The sequence below is a fragment of the Falco rusticolus genome, chromosome 5 (assembly GCF_015220075.1).
Source record: "Falco rusticolus isolate bFalRus1 chromosome 5, bFalRus1.pri, whole genome shotgun sequence".
Classification (NCBI taxonomy): Eukaryota; Metazoa; Chordata; class Aves; order Falconiformes; family Falconidae; genus Falco; species Falco rusticolus.
Window position 1 is genome coordinate 1,289,527 of NC_051191.1, and position 15,560 is coordinate 1,305,086.

A 15,560-nucleotide genomic window follows, 5' to 3' on the forward strand; every position below is an offset into this window, starting at 1 on the left:
TGGCTGTGCCAGGTTGGGGCAGGCTGTGTGGGCAGGTGTCCCTGAGAAACAGGCAAGCACGTAACACCTGGAGGGACCTCACCCTCCTGTTTTAAGATGTGAACGGCCGTGGCCTTGCTGTCCTAACGAACAGCTGACGCAATTGCTAATCTTCATATGCACACAAATATTGCTCAGAACAGCAGATGTGGGCAAATAAAGCTTTTTCAACAGGCACTGCAGTTGCACTCCCCAGGTGTGTGTGGGGGGGTAATAACTCATGTCTACGCCAGACTGGGTCCGAGCGCTCTGCTGGGCCTTTCTAATGTCTCTGAGGAGGGCTTTCCCATTGCAAAGCAATCCCAAATCCTCAGAAATCTGTTTTACATGGTACTCCTTATCCCTCACCAGAGCTTTGCACTGCTGGATGACACACCCTCCAAAAAAAAAAAGCCTAAAACCCCTCATGATCTGTAGCGTGCTCTGGCACAGCTGGCGGTCCACGTGGGGAGGGAGCAGCCTGTCCCGAGCAGAAATGTGGTACAGGTTGTAGTTGTTCTTTCAAAGTCCATGCTTTTATTTCTCTCCCCTTCTTTCCGTGGTGTAGTCCGGCCTGCTGTCAGCATCTTTGTGCCACAGACTTGGCAGTGATGGGGTGCTTGACAGCAGGTCCCCATCTGTCTGCTTGATGTAGAACCCTATCCCAGCTATGCCACTTGTGCACAAAGCCGCCTCCTCACGAGGAATGGTTTAATACCACACTGGGAACGTTGCAGGGCAGAGGCAGCGGAGACTTTGAGGTATTCCTGAATGTGCTTTACAAGCATTTCTCCTGCTTGCTGCATGTTGAGGAGCCTTTGCCGTAGCCAAGCCACCCAAGCGCCAGCTCAAGGAGGGCAGGACAGATTCAGGGCTCCATGTAATCACAATAACAGGAGAGAGGAATGAATTATGTGAAGGAGAGGCATTAACAGCTGATTGCAAACCTCACGCAGAGCCAGGAGCAAGAATAAAAGGCTGGGTCCCACTACATTTTCAGCTTGCTCCAAGGTAATCAGGTGACAGCCACTGCTTCGCCTGCATGGGGTGAAATTTAGATGGGGTCATGCAGGGAAATGATCCAGGTGCTGCTGGGGGGTTCTGGGACCAGCAGCTCTTGGGCTGCGTCCCTTTCTCCTTCCAGTAATGTTTCTTGGCTTACTCCCTCTTACCTTTCTCGTTCTCCTCCACTGCTGTCCTTTTCTCCGTCCTACCTTGCTCCTGCTCCTCTTCTGTACCCTCTCCAATGCTCCTGCTGTTTCACTGGTGGCCAGGGAAGGTCCTTCCCCATGCCATCAGCTCTCAAAAACCATGGGGGTGAAGAGGGGCCACCTCCACGTGTTTGCTGGTGATGGGCCAAGGAGGTCAGATGAGACCCAGGGGCTGGCAGAACCCCCACTCCCACGCAGATGTCAGGTGTTTTCTGTTTTGCTGGGAAAAACAGAAACCTGCAGCTGATTTGAGGCTGCAAGTCTTAGATCTGAACCATGAGGGACGGGGACTGGGGCCTGAGCCTCCCACCCCAGAGGCAAAGCTCCCAAAGTACCAGCCTTGTGGGGCGGTGGAGGCTGCAGGGAACCTCTCCCCGCTCCCACGATGGTTGGAAAATACCTGTTTTGGCAAATCGGTGTGATCAAGTGGCAAAATGTTTTGTCAAGCAATTTGTAACTGGCTTTAGTTTCATATATCCTCTCTCATGCTATCCTAGCTGATCTTGCAGCTCTACCAGTAAACTGGCCTGTCACTGGCCAGGGCCCTACAGGAATAAAACCAGGAGAGAAAAGACTGGGTCGTAATGAGGCAGGTGAGGGAGCAAGAGAGAGCCTCCGTGTTGTTTCATGGCACGTGCCCTCAGGTTGAGTACTGCTCTCTTTTCTGCTCCTGCCACTCGCAGCAGCAGCCACTGGAGGAGAGGCAGTGTCGAGTGTGAGCATGAAGGCTTCAAGAAAGCACATTTTTCCTCAAGAACAGAGAGTAAAAGTCTGGGAACTGTTTGCTTTAAGGCAGCGATAAATAACAAAGGCATCCTCATGTTGCAGTGTGTGGCTACTCTGTGGGACTCGTTGCCCCAGGGCAGTACTGACACAGGAGGCTTAGCAGGGTACGCGTTCATACATAATAAAAAAGTCATATGTATCCAAAAAAAAAAAGCCCAACTATTTTTGTCTCTATGTTTCACAACATGAGCTAATTCTATCAAAACGGCCAGAAACTTCCTCCATAAGGAGATTATTGCAAGACTGGCTCTGAGTGACAGCTTATGCTTTCCTCTGTGGTATCTGGCCTGGGCCATTGCTGGAGACAGGCTGCAGAGGGATGGACTATTGATTTGATTCTCCACTTCAATATCTTTTCCTTCATGATGCCATACAAATAATGGAAGGTAGAACATTTTTTCCAAGCCAGATAAGTGCTCCTTTCTCTCTATTAAAAGTTTGGAATACCTCGTTTGTTATCACACTTGGAAAGATACGGCAGAAATAACCAAAATCTAATCAAGATTTTCCCTAATTTCCAAAAAGGCTGCTGCAGAGTTCAGCTGCCTTTTTTATTGATTGTGGTAGTAAGCACAGACGCCACTTACCATGAAGATGTTTTTACATAAGCAAGGCTATTAGAATGATTTATAACGCTATTGTCTTAAACTGTAATTTTGCTGAAAGCAACAGGAGCAAATTGTGTGCATCATGGGTAGCTTGAGTTTGCTTCTAGTTTGTAACAGCCATTATTTTAGTCTTCTAATCATTAAGATTTATGTTATGTAGGCGAGAAGTATTATAGGTATATTGCAAGTGTTTTTCAGAGCAAAACCAAAGAATTGTATGTCCAGCCACTTATAGGAGATGCTCTGATACCGTGATGATGAATACAGTAGAGGTAGAGCCAAATTGTGTCAATAAATGTAAATATACCTTGTAATTCTTTTTTTAAAATGTCATGTTTGTGGAAAATCTGTTGGTTACTCATGCTGACTTTCTCCACCTATTCGATAAATCACTGTAAAAGTAAGATAAGCATATAAAAATTCATTTTTGCTGTCCCAAATCCAGTGCTACCCCCAGACTTACAGCTAATAAGGCTTGTTGTGACACAGTGTGTCATGGTTTAAGCCCAGCTGGCAACTCAGCATCACGCAGCTGCTCGCTCACTGCCCCCTCCAGCAGGATGGGGGGGAAGAGGATTGGAAGGGTAAAAGTGAGAAAACTCATGGATTGAGATAGGAACAGTTTAATAACAGAAATATTATTGTATTAATAATAATATAAATAAAAATAAATCATAATATTAATAATGATGATGGAAAGGAAAATAACACAGAAAGAGAGAGAGAAATAAAACCCAAGAAAGACAAGCGATGCAAATGAAAGTGATTGCTCATCGCCAACCGACTGATGCCCAGTCAGTCCCCGAGCAGCAGCCCCCTGGCCAGCCTTTGCCATAGTTTTATTGTTGAGCACGACACTGTATGGTCTGGGCTATCCCCTTGGTCAGCTGGGACCAGCTGTCCCGGCCGTGTCCCCTCCCAGCTCCTCGTGCCCCCCCAGCCCACCCGCTGGTGGGGTGGGGTGAGGGGCAGAAAAGCCCTTGGCTCTGTGCAAGCGCTGCTCAGCGGCACCGAAAACATCCCTGCGTTATCAACAGTTTCCAGCACAAATCCAAAGCACAGCCCCACACTGGCTACTGTGAAGGAAATTAACTCTATCCCAGCCCAAACCAGCACACTGTGGAAACATTTTTCAGCAGTCTGAGAGCAGTGGAAAATCATGGACATCTGGGCTCTTAAGATGATGCTCCCCAGCAGCTGGAGTGAGCCGGGGCCAATTACGTCTGAGGCTCATGTGAAAACAGGACCTGTGCTCGTCAGTCCTTAAGGTGCTTTACTGCTTTATAGGTGACCTGCACATAGCCTGTGCCCTCTGAAAAGGTATGCCCGAGCTCTGCCAGGAGGCTTAGACCCACTTTTCTGATAGCCATGTGAAGTTTCCACCTGAATTTGCACACAGATACTATATTCATTGTGCTCCCTTTCACAAGGCTGTGGTTTTCGAAGGGTCTGGAGGCCGAGAAAAAGAGATGTTAAGAGAGGACATTTTCTGCAAGTGCCTGAGTGGGACAGGCGTTCACACCTTAAAGTAATGAGCTAATTTCTCCAGGATGCATTGCAAGAAGATGAACAAAAACCCTCTCCCAATCTAAAATTATTTTCAAACATCCAGATAATGCATGATTGCATGTCCTGACAACGTGTCATATATGTGTCCCAAGTCTGATTCTGGAGGTTTTCTAGGACCGCCTTTATACACACCACCAGCTGCTTGCTCACAGCAGGCGAGTCAGTGCTCCGAGCCGTGGCACACGCTGCGGTTACTGGTCTCCAATGACCTTCAGCAAAACGAACTCATTCAAGCAGGTAAATTGTCACGACCAGTTCGTATTACAAAGGACTGATAATTGCACTTCCAAAACCCATTTTATAGGGGCTTTTAGTCATCCCCCCCTCAAACTTTGTGACAATGTTAGTCATAAGCTACACCCTCAGCATGAATGGGATGTTTTTTCTATCTGCCTACCCACCTTCCTTTAATGTTAGTTATTTCCCTGGTCCATCCCAGTTACGTTCCGTTCCGGTGGCCTGGGTGCTGACTGCTGGATGTGAGACTGGGTCACTTGCTGGCCAGAAATGTGAATTTTCATACAGACCTTTTCAATCCTGAATGATTCTTTTTCTTCTGATAGGAGGTAAAAAAATAGAGAGGCTTACTCTCAAGTATGGCGCATGGTGTTTGGAAGAGAATGCTAGCTTTTGTCGTTCAGCCTTCCCAGACAGGCAGCAGGCAACTGCTTGCAGGCAATGGGCCAGGCAGACGTGTGGGGAGGCCGGTATGTATTTCCACAGGCAGGAGTGTTCCCACCACAGAGGCACCAAAGGGTTAGGACTTTCAGCAGTCAACCCAAGTGCAGCTATTACCCCTTGGGCAAAGAAAAGCTTCTCATCTTCACAGGCTTTGCCATGTCTGCCGGCTGGTAGGGGCTGAATTTTTGACAGTGAAAACCACTCAGCTATATTTTTAGCTTTTTTTAGATCACTTCTGTTGTCCGTCCTGTGACACTGTAATGGTGCATAGGACTGTCGGAGGAGAACCACACAGATCCCTGTGTACGTGGTGGTGTTTTATGCTCCCTCCTGTTTCGTTCCTTCTATCTGCTTTAAACCAGCAGGAGGGGAGGTGGGGGAGATATAATGTTTCTTTTATTGTCTCCAAGGGTTTAAGGAATGACAGACATAATTTTTTCATTTAAATGGTTGCTCTTGGCCAACACAGCACAAGCAAACACATAAAGTAACACAACAGCTTACCACAGTGTGCTGCAGAGCACAAGGGCAGCCACTTGGGAGGGGAGGCAGAAGGGGAAAGCCTGTCCATGTTTTCCCTCAGATGGGGAAAACATAATGGTGCCCAGAAAAAAAAAGAGCGCACCTTTACCAGTCTTTTTATGTTGTAGTTAATGCTATATTTAGTGCATGGCTGCTCTTGCAAGCAGAGATCTACTGAAAGACGAGGCTGATGGAGAGCGATGGCTGGCGGCGCGGCACGGGGGGCTGAGCAGTTGGGAGGGGCAGCCCCCGGGGAACTGAGTGATGGAGGGGTGGGGAGCGGGGCGCTGTTTTGGTGATGCCATGCAGAAGCTGAGTGCGTGACCGTGGCCTGAGGGAATGTATGAGATCTAAAACGGTTTCTCTGTGCCATTTAAAGATGCGGTGGGGCAGAGGGGTTGTTCCAAGGGTAGTGGTTTGCACCACCCCAGTGACCCTCTTGGGCAGGGAGAGGACTTGCTGAGTGGAAGGAGCACTTTTAATGCCATGGTAACACTAATTGCTCTCTAGGATGGGAAATGTCAGTGCCATAATGTGGGTACCATGAATGTACAAAGCCTCATGTCCTCTGAAGAGACATCATGGAGAGTGCTCAATGAGTTAGGACAGATATTTAAGCTCTTCTCAAAGTATTTCCCCTCTGGCATCCTTTGCTTTATGCATAACCCCATGGTCTGCTCAGAGCAATGACCATGCCTGCCTTGGCACAGAGCAGGGCTACGTGACGGCGTTCCTTTGGATAGGAGCATAGCTCCAGAGCCCCTTCCCATCTGTACACAGCAGCATCCTCTTGCAGAAAGGCCTCTGTTTGCCAAGGGCTGGATCCCATTCTCAGGGATATTTTGCAAGCGTTAACCTTGCTATAAGAAAATAACCTTATTCAGTACAGTGTGTAGGTGGAGGAGATGATGGAAGGGAGGGAGGGAGGGAGGGAGGGTTGCTGCTGGCAAAGAACCAAATCAAGACTTAAATACAAATTCTTATTTTTCCTGCTTGTGAGAAAGGTCAAATAGGCTTTTTAAAGAACGCATAGACCCTTCAGTACGTGTGCTTGGCTTAGGATTTGTCTAGGACACTTTAGGGATAGACTGTGCCTGCTTTTTGCAAGGAGAAGCAGGAGGGTGCCTTGGGTCTGTCTCTGGGCATCGCCGTGAGTGGCTGTCCTTGCTTCCTCATGGGAGGACAGAGCTGCCTGAGGCCAGCATGGTGGGAGCGGCGGTGCCTTCCCAGTCCTCCCAGCAGTGGGGTCTTGTCCCCCAAGCAGGGGTGCCGGTGGCACGGGTGGCAGCCAGGTCTCACCAGAGAGCACTCCCCTCCTGGGGGTGGTGCTGCTCCCTGCCAACACAGCCTGTCTTCCACTTCTCTGATTTACCGGTCAATTTAATCAACCATTTAATTTTGTCAAAATCATTGACAAAAGACCACTAAAAGGAGAGTTATGCCACTTCTATGCTCTATGGCTTTGGCTCGTTTATTTTAATTAGCTGTAACAAATTCATGGTTAAACAAGGCTCAAGAGGGTGCTATCTAAATGTGGTACTCATGGCATACACGGTACCATTAACAAAACACTTCTCCACGGCTTGACTATGCTCTCCTCCATCTAGCTTGCAGCTCATTATAGCACTAGAGATAGGAAACAGAATGTAACACCTAATTAAATGTGAGCCTGTGTCTACAGTTGATTCGATAGAAATAAAGGCATTAAGCTGGTGAGAGAAGCAGGAGAGGGCCATCACAATAAAAACATCTAATTCAAGCAGAGTCTGGAGGAAGCTATCCCTCCGCTTTGGGCACCTGCATAAAGTCGGGGATAACAAGAGTATTCAGGTCCTGATCCAGCAAAACATTAAAAAGTAAAAACTAATAACAACTAAATGTCTGCTGCTCTCATTAAGGATTCTGAACCCCACTGTGTAATAACAATTTTTAGCTGCCCTGTTGGTTGTCATAGAAATAGCACAAGCAACCACTTATTTTGGTAATAGGATTATAGATAGTGTCTTCTGTTATTTTAGTTGTTCTTTTCAAAATTATACTGATGCATTCTATTGTATAAGTAGATGAGATATCTGCAGCCATTGCAAGATGAATTTAATGTGTGATAGGTTAAGTATGTCAGAGGCATGCACAGAATTCAATGTTTTTTTAAACAGAGCTACTCTCCAAAATGCATAAATAATATAAATAGCCAAACGTGAACTTAAAATGACGCATACCAAATATAAGCAAATTAATCGTGTCTCCCTCTATTTATCACAGGTGGGACAGTCCCCTGGTTGATCTGTTTTTCTCCAACCAGTATCTCCAGATTACAACTACTGTGCCGTCCACTTCAGTGTATGGGTTTGGTGAACACGAGCACCCATCTTTCAAACACAGCATGGACTTTGTTACTTATGGCATGTTCAGCAGGGATCAGGCACCAACGGTAATTCACTTTATGTAAGGTTTTCCCAAGCTTTTATCACCAAAAGGAGGTGGCAAGGCACAGCTTTTGCCAAGGGAGCACCTCTCTCTGTATGGTAACACTGCTAATGTGAACCAATGGTGAACACAGAGTGTCACAGGTTTTGTAAGTTTTAATTAAATGACAAAACCATGAGTCATTTTGAGGGGACTTTGAAACGTTTCATCAGAATCTTTCTCACGGCGTAGTTAGTTTTCAGATAAAAGTATTTAATGTGCCAAGATCTTTGTTCAGGAAAGCGTTTAATTTCATGCTTGCATCAATCCCTGTTCATCTGTACAAGCTGGACTTCAGCAAGACTCATTAGATGTTTGGCTAAACTCTGGCCAGTGGCTGATAAATCTATTTTAGCTAGCAAAGCAGTTTTTACCGGTGCCATTTTGGAGGGTTTGGCAGAACGTGGTAGGTTTAAGTCAGGGAGACTAAAAAAGTAGCATCTTGATGAAGCAGGAAAAGTAGCTCTTTTCTATCAATCTGACTTCACACCAGTTTAGATGAAAAAATCCCCAACTTTTCAAAACGAGTCTCTAACTATGAATGAATTTATTTCCTTGAATTTGCATATGTACCTAGCTGACAAAACCTATGAAGAAGAGCCAAGTCAAGCTATACCTAAAGCACTGTTTATGTTTCAGCCACTTGCCAACCTCTATGGAGTTCATCCTTTCTACATGTGTGTAGAAGCAGACTCCAATGCCCATGGTGTTCTCCTTCTGAACTCCAATGCACAAGGTAAAAAGATGTATGGGTTCCCTATACGGGCAGAATATAGAAAGATGGTAAATTAGTAAATATAAAAAACTGTTTTACTGATTGCTTTTTCAATGTGGTACAAATATGAGTGACTGTTCTAACTGAGGTTCCAGGAATTACTATAAGGTTTTCATAGGGAAGCCATTAGAATGGCTGTTTGACAAGGTAAAGTATTTTCAGCAAAATATATGATTATTTATTTTTCTTTTTAAAATAGATGCACACACAGGGAAAGGTGAAGGTAGAAGAAATTTCCTCTGGGATTGGCATAACTGAATCAAATCAATTTAGGTTAGCCTTACATTCTGTCTGTGGAGAATAGTTTCATGTGTTGCCATGGTCACCTTACAGTATTAATCCAGTGGTATAATTTCAGAAAAGGGGAATCTTCACTGAGTCTATAAAATCAGTTTCCCCTGGCAGGCAATGACTTCCAATAAGCAGATTAAAATAGCATAGAGGAACCCTAAACACAAGCTTGTGGTTTCTTTTTATATAAACGAAACTGAGACAAATGGGTCTGCGCAACCTACTCTGTGTAGGGTTCTGTGATTTATTGCTGCACAGTGCCAACCTGAAAGCAGAGATTACAGAAACACTGGGCAACTGCTAGTCTATGTACAGGTCCTGTTTGCTCATCAAACTGTACCCACAAGGTGTCAGGTCGTGACTTGAAGCTGTAGCCATCTCTCCCTGGGGAAATATTTATGCACAGCACAGCCCAGCACGCATACACCTACGGCAGTATAGGACAGGACAGGAGAGTTCAGTTGGAAGGGACCTACAGTGCTAAAGTGTATTATTAAGGTCATTGTGCAAATGCCTCTTCAACACTGACAGGCTTGGGGCATCAACCACCTCTCCAGGACGCCTGTCCCAGGGTGTGGCCACCCTTTTGGTAAAGAAATGTTTCCTAATGTCAAGTCTGAACCACGCCTGGTGCAGGTTTGGACTATTCCTATGAGTAGTGCAGAGCTGGTTTGTACTGAGAACCTGTTTTTTTCCTTCCAGATGTTTCTCTGAGTCCAAACCCATCTTTAACTTTCCGCACTATTGGAGGGATCCTTGACTTCTATGTCTTCCTTGGACCGACTCCCGAAAATGTTGTTCAGCAATACACAGAGGTTAGTAGAAAAGTGCCTATGTCACATGGAGCAGTGCTTTGCAATGAACTCCCGTCAGTATCTGGTAGAATCAGCCGGCAGTGCAGCCAGGGCTTTGTCCTGAGCTGCTCATACAGCCCGTAGCTTCGGGTCTGTGGGCAACCTGGTGGGTGCTCAAGTGTGTGCGGACAGTCTGTCTGAGTGCAGCAGGCTGGCCGGGCTGGGTGCTCAGTGCATATCTCCAGCCTGTCCTACCGCATTGACAGCATGAATGCATTGAAAGGTTGCAATGATTAGAAAGAAATTTCTCCAAGCTTACTCTTCTCCAGGCTGTGGTAGATTTGTGGTCTTCACTACAACACCGTAACTGTGCTTCGACACTGTGAACAGAGAAAACGAACTAGGCAGAGCACAGATGGGAATATTTGGGAACTTTACATCTGCTGGACTTCAGAGATGTTGCATGAACTTCAAAGGCTTCAAGCCTCTATTTGCCAGCGGAATTGCTTGTTGATTTTGAAGCCATCAGCCCGTTTTTGCTAATGAAACCCCATGTAATTGCATTGGAGGGCACAGACATGAAAAAACATATACTGCTGTCTCACAGAGCATAACTACTTGCTTTCCAATTGCCCAATGTTTCCAAAGAACTGAGACTACACATGCAAATAGCTGTTCTGGGAGTGTACATGCAATTCTTATCCAGCAAGGGCCGCCCAGAAAAAAAGTAGCAGGTAACATGTTCCTCCTGCTCGCCAAATGCCAGGTGATGTATTAACTGGGCCCTTGCACGCAAAATTGCCACCTCAGAACCGAGCTCTGTAGATAAAGAAACCAGTGCCAAGCCGAAAGAGGATGGAGCAAAGCTGAGAAGGGCACGTCACTGTGAGAAGGGTGTGCAGATGCTGGGGATTAAGGTGCAACTGGAGGTGCTGAGCAGCCCGGAGCCGGGCATCCCGGAGCCGGGCATCCTGGAGCCGGGCATCCCAAAGCTGGGCATCCCGGAGCTGGGCATCCCAAAGCTGGGCATCCCGGAGCCGGGCATCCCAAAGCTGGGCATCCCCAGCTTGCAGGAAGGTTTGCGTGTGCTCTGCCTTCCCCTCCGCCACCCCACCAAGGGGCCTGAGCTCTGATTCTCAGCAAACATTTTGTCTTTCCTGGCTTTTTAAAGCCTTCATTTCCTGTGCTTGTCTTCTTTTAAAGTGTCTGAAAAGGGAACAGAAGTATTGTGGTTTGGACTGAGGGAAAAAGAGGATTTAGGCCAGAAAGAAAGTATTGCTGGGTTCTGTTCTGGCGATAGAAGGGAGAAGAAGCCTTGCTCATGATGCTGTTTTGGGAAGGCTGGAGCCTCCCCAGGGTGGTGGGCTCTGCTAGACCTTCCCTTTCCAAGCAGAGGTTCAGGTGTGCCTCCCAGAGAGGTGCAAGGCTGCATCCCGGAGCGACTGCTCTGTTGCTCAGAGGTTTCCAGCTCACTCTGCATGTCCTCCCCACCAGCCGCTTATGACCCCAGTGCCACAGGCCAACCAGCAAACCAGTTCTTGAACTTACACATTGGCAATCCAACAACAAAAAAACCCACAAAGAAAGAAAGAACAAGTACAGTGACTCTCCCCCTCGCTGCAGCTTTGATCCCTGCGATGAAAGCAGGTATTTCAGGGGAGTCTCTGTGGCAACGCGATGGAGATTAGAGCCATCCCTGTCTCTTTTCAAAGTCTTTCGCTGGTGTTTGAAGGCAGCATTTCTGTGGCTTAGCAGGTGGCCAGCAGCTGAAAATAAAATGAGAGCGTTCTCACTCCCCAGCTGATGGGTACTGGCAGTTCACTTTCCACCCCTGCCTCTCTGGAAATGGAGCTGGAGTGAAGAAAACAAGGTGAAGGGGAGCCGGTGGGTGTCTCCCAACCCGACATGTCACATGCCAGGACAAAAAATTCCCTGTTCTGTATTCCTCAAGCTTGCGCTCAGCTCTCTAGGGAATCTTAAAGAATGCATGGTAGCAATTTCACCGTGAAATAATAACTTCTTCAGTAAACATCCTGAAATTCCCAGATTGCAAATGCTACAATTACCATATTATTAGTCTCTAGGGTAATGATTTGACTTTTATGTACAGGATATGTGGGAAGGTGAAGAGGACAGAAAATACTTGATTTTTCAGTTGTATTTTCTGTCACACCAAGAGGACTCTCCCATGCAGTCATTGTCACACCCTGGGGAAGGAGAGGGGGTGGAAAGGAGCAGTGTGACTGATGTCTGCAAGGCGCTGCTCAGCAGCACCCCTCAGTGAATTCAGCTGTTTGCACGGGTCTCCTCTGGGAAGTGGTGTTTTGGGAGCACCCAGCTGCAGGGGACTGTGGTAGGGCCAGGCTGCTCTGCTGCAATGAGCTGCTTGGGAGAACAGCACCCATCTCCTGCCTGTGCAAACATCTGCCCAAAATAGCTGCACGGGGCTTTTTGCAAGGACCACCCATTGCATCCTCTCCAGGATGGCCTCAGTGGCGCTGCAGGGTGGCCAGGTGTCAGCTGGTGCATGGCTGTTGAAAGCAAGGGGGCTGTGTCCACAGCAAAGTGCTCCACACCTTCCTCAAACATTTTGTGCTGTTGCCTTCAAGTGCTGCTTCAAGACCTGAGCAACCCCCCGGCCCCTGCCACGCTTGTTTCTGTGAAAGATTTCAGAGCTTAGCTCTGCTCAGTACTTTTATGCAGTTCCCTCCAAATGAGGCAGTTACGACAGCATTGTAATGAAGCTCTTTACTGGGTCTCTGGAGTATGCAAGCTTTTTCCGTGCACCTCACCAGGTTGCTGCCAGCACCCAGGGGTGGCCCACGGGCTCTTGCCCAGAGCCACGGCTGCGTGACCAGCTGAGGGCAGGCAGGCTATGCCAAGAGCGGTGCTCCCTGCGTGGTGATCAGGGATGATTGCTGCTGCCCTGCCAGGGCCACCTCTCTGTGCATCCTCAGGGCAAGGTCAGGTGGCAGCAAAAGCTGTGGTGGCTCTGGGTGCCAGCCTGGCCCAGGCTGATCTGCTTTAAATGGGCTCCCAGAGCGATGCAGAGTGGGAAGTGAGCAGGGGACTGGATGCTGGCACCTCTCTTCCCCCTCTGCTGTCTTGCGTGGAGCAGAGATGGGCTGTAGGGTGCATCCTGCCAGCGGCACCACAGCCCTAGAGCAGTGATGGCAGTGACAGGGCATGTGCTGGGCATTGTGCAATGGGAAGGAGAAATCTCCATCCCGATTCTTCTGCTCCCTCGTGTCCCTGAGCCCAGCTGCGAGGAGCACTGCTCCTGACACATCAGACAGGGTCCTGTCACAGCTATATATGTATTTGACAGTAATCACACTTTTCTCCTGCCTCACAGAAGAGGTCCGGTGGGCAGAACAGTTATATAACAGAAACCTCACTTTTTATGGCAAACGCCTCGGTTTGCAGGGGGATAGGAAAAAGTGGCAATAAGCTGAAGAACTCGGCCATTGAGCCGAGCCTAGCTGAGGGTCTATGGCCAGACCTAATGCCAGGCTACCATTGCCAAGTCCACCGATGGCGTTCCAAGACAGAGCAACAGTGCGTAGCAGTCGTGTGTGAGCTCCATAACAAAACACTCAGGAAAGTAGTAACTCAACAAATGGACATTTAACAGCTGTTGGGTTGAGTGAAGGCCATGAATTTATTACAAATTATCCAATGATTAGCTTTAAGAGAGCATACTGCACGTCTCCTGATTCTGTTTTGAAAGCAAATTGCTGCTTACTTCTTCCTTACAGAACCGCAGGATAGTTCTGGGTGGAAGGGACCTCAGGAGGTCTCTAGTCCAGCCCTCTATTTGAGAGGCAACATGAGGAACCTGTTTGTACCTAGAGTTTATCACAGATGATTCAGTAAGAGTCTTGCAGTTGAATTCTTGGGTTCCCCAAGAAAGACTAAGCAGCTAGTAAGTGTTTGTGCAGCAAAGAACAAGGTTTGAAGACCTTGGGATTGAAAGTCCTTAAAATTTTTAAATTCCTGAGGTTGTGAGCATCCTTTTAATGGTTCAGCAGTTGCAGAGCCTTTCTTCTTGTGCTCCTAAAACAAAGTTCAGCTTCTGTGCATAGACTTTGAGTGAAGGTTACCCCCTGCCTGCCTAGGTGCTCACAGTACTCACATGCCTGCTGCAGCCACAGGGGATGAGCTGGATAAAGTATCTGGGCCACGGGAGCACCTGTGTCATTTGGATAGTTGTGTGACTATCCAAACACACTATTTCTGCGTCTAAATCCAGGGCATTAGCCCGCTTGGACTTTTATAGTTTCCTCCTACAATTCTTCCTTAAAGAAAGGAAGTTTAAGCAAATATCAAGCTTCAAGAGTCATTTTATATGGCTAATTAAGGTGCAAGATTAGCAATCTTTCATGGTGAGCCCCCGTACCTGCATTCCTTTGTAAGCATGGGAACTCGGTTCCTTTGTAAGCATGGGAAAGAGTATCTCTCTCTACAGGTTCTGCGACCTATAGGACATAACTCTTCAGCCATCTCTCTCACATCGAAGTCTTTGGTCATGGTGTTAATAGAATAGGATCCTGGTTTACTATATGGCATTTTAAACTTAGTTGGTAACCTTGATGCTCATAGTAATGATGTTCTTTGTCCCATAACCCAACACAGGGGAAAGTGAATAACCGATCACCTGGGCACAGATTTTAGCTGCTAGGTATACATGTTTTCACTGAACTTTGTTCTTGCTACTAAACGCTTCTAGGTTAGCTCCTAGATTCATCAGGTCTCAGGTGCATCTGAAAAAAGGGGAAAAAATTATGTAAAGCCAAGTTATGTAAACCTGGAAAAACTAATTTATTAAACACCAGGAGCTATTTCAAAACTAAGTGCAGGAGGAATTGTGGAACAGAAAATAGGATTATTTTTTTTCCCCCCACTTCTGTACTACTGTATCTTCCCATTTATTTTTCTCAGTTTGGATACCCCATATGTTTGCTGCTTCTGCATTTCTCATGTTTTCCTCCCTCAGTTCCCCTGCCATACCTCATTTACCTTTTCTGATTCTATGGAGTCAATTTTGCCAGGCAGGCTTTCTCTGCCTACTGCATTTTATGATCATTTGTATGCAGAATGCAATCTATATGAATTAACTGGATCCTAAATATATATCAAATCCAACATGAGTTTTCAGGTTTGCAAAATTACATCCCTGCCTCTGCTGATCCATCTGTGAGTAGGTACCATATGTCAGTTACTTTATAAGGAAGCTTCAGGGGGATCCATTAGAGAGCGTCCGCAGCATAATTAGAAAAAAGAACATTTGTTTCCCCAGCTGCCCTGTTTTCATCCTTCCTCTTCAGATGTTTTGCTGATTTCAATTAAGCTTACCATAGATGCAGAGGCCTGGTGAACCTGGGGAACTAATTGCTTTAAAACTTAATATCTTGCTTGCAAGGTAGATTTTCTTCAGTTGGTTCAGCTGCAATCCCGAATATCCTCCAGGAATGCTGCCATGAAATACTGCCTTGCCATGGGGCAGCTCTGCAGTTCGCAGGTGGGACAGCACTGTCATGTAAGGGTGAGCAGCTGAACCTCAGCAAATGCCAGCTCTGGGGACGTGCCTTTTGGGAAGGACCCTGGCTGGCATGCTGGTGGCTACACTTCCACCTCCAGCCCCACTGGCATCCTCCTGGGTGCTCAATAGAAGCAAATCCCCATCCAGCTCTTGAACTACATTGTGTTGGCAATGTCCCAGGCTGACTGTCCTCCCCAGCCGGGAATGACCCAGAATATCGCAGGACCCAGAGCAGGGCTGCCCAGCGGTTCCTGCTGCCTCTGCCCAGGGGGGTCCCCCCCACAGTGGTCCCCGTTT

At 47.2% G+C, this 15,560-nt stretch overlaps 1 protein-coding gene across 1 annotated transcript in view; it reads left to right on the plus strand.

Moving 5' to 3' along the window:
• LOC119149212 (sucrase-isomaltase, intestinal-like) overlaps positions 1 to 15,560 on the plus strand; it is a 61,857-nt gene that overhangs the window by 7,194 nt on the left and 39,103 nt on the right. The window contains exons 5-7 of the mRNA XM_037390242.1: positions 7,658 to 7,826; positions 8,501 to 8,597; positions 9,630 to 9,742. Of these exons, the coding sequence (XP_037246139.1) occupies positions 7,658 to 7,826; positions 8,501 to 8,597; positions 9,630 to 9,742 (379 nt within the window). The remainder of the gene's footprint in view (positions 1 to 7,657; positions 7,827 to 8,500; positions 8,598 to 9,629; positions 9,743 to 15,560) is intronic.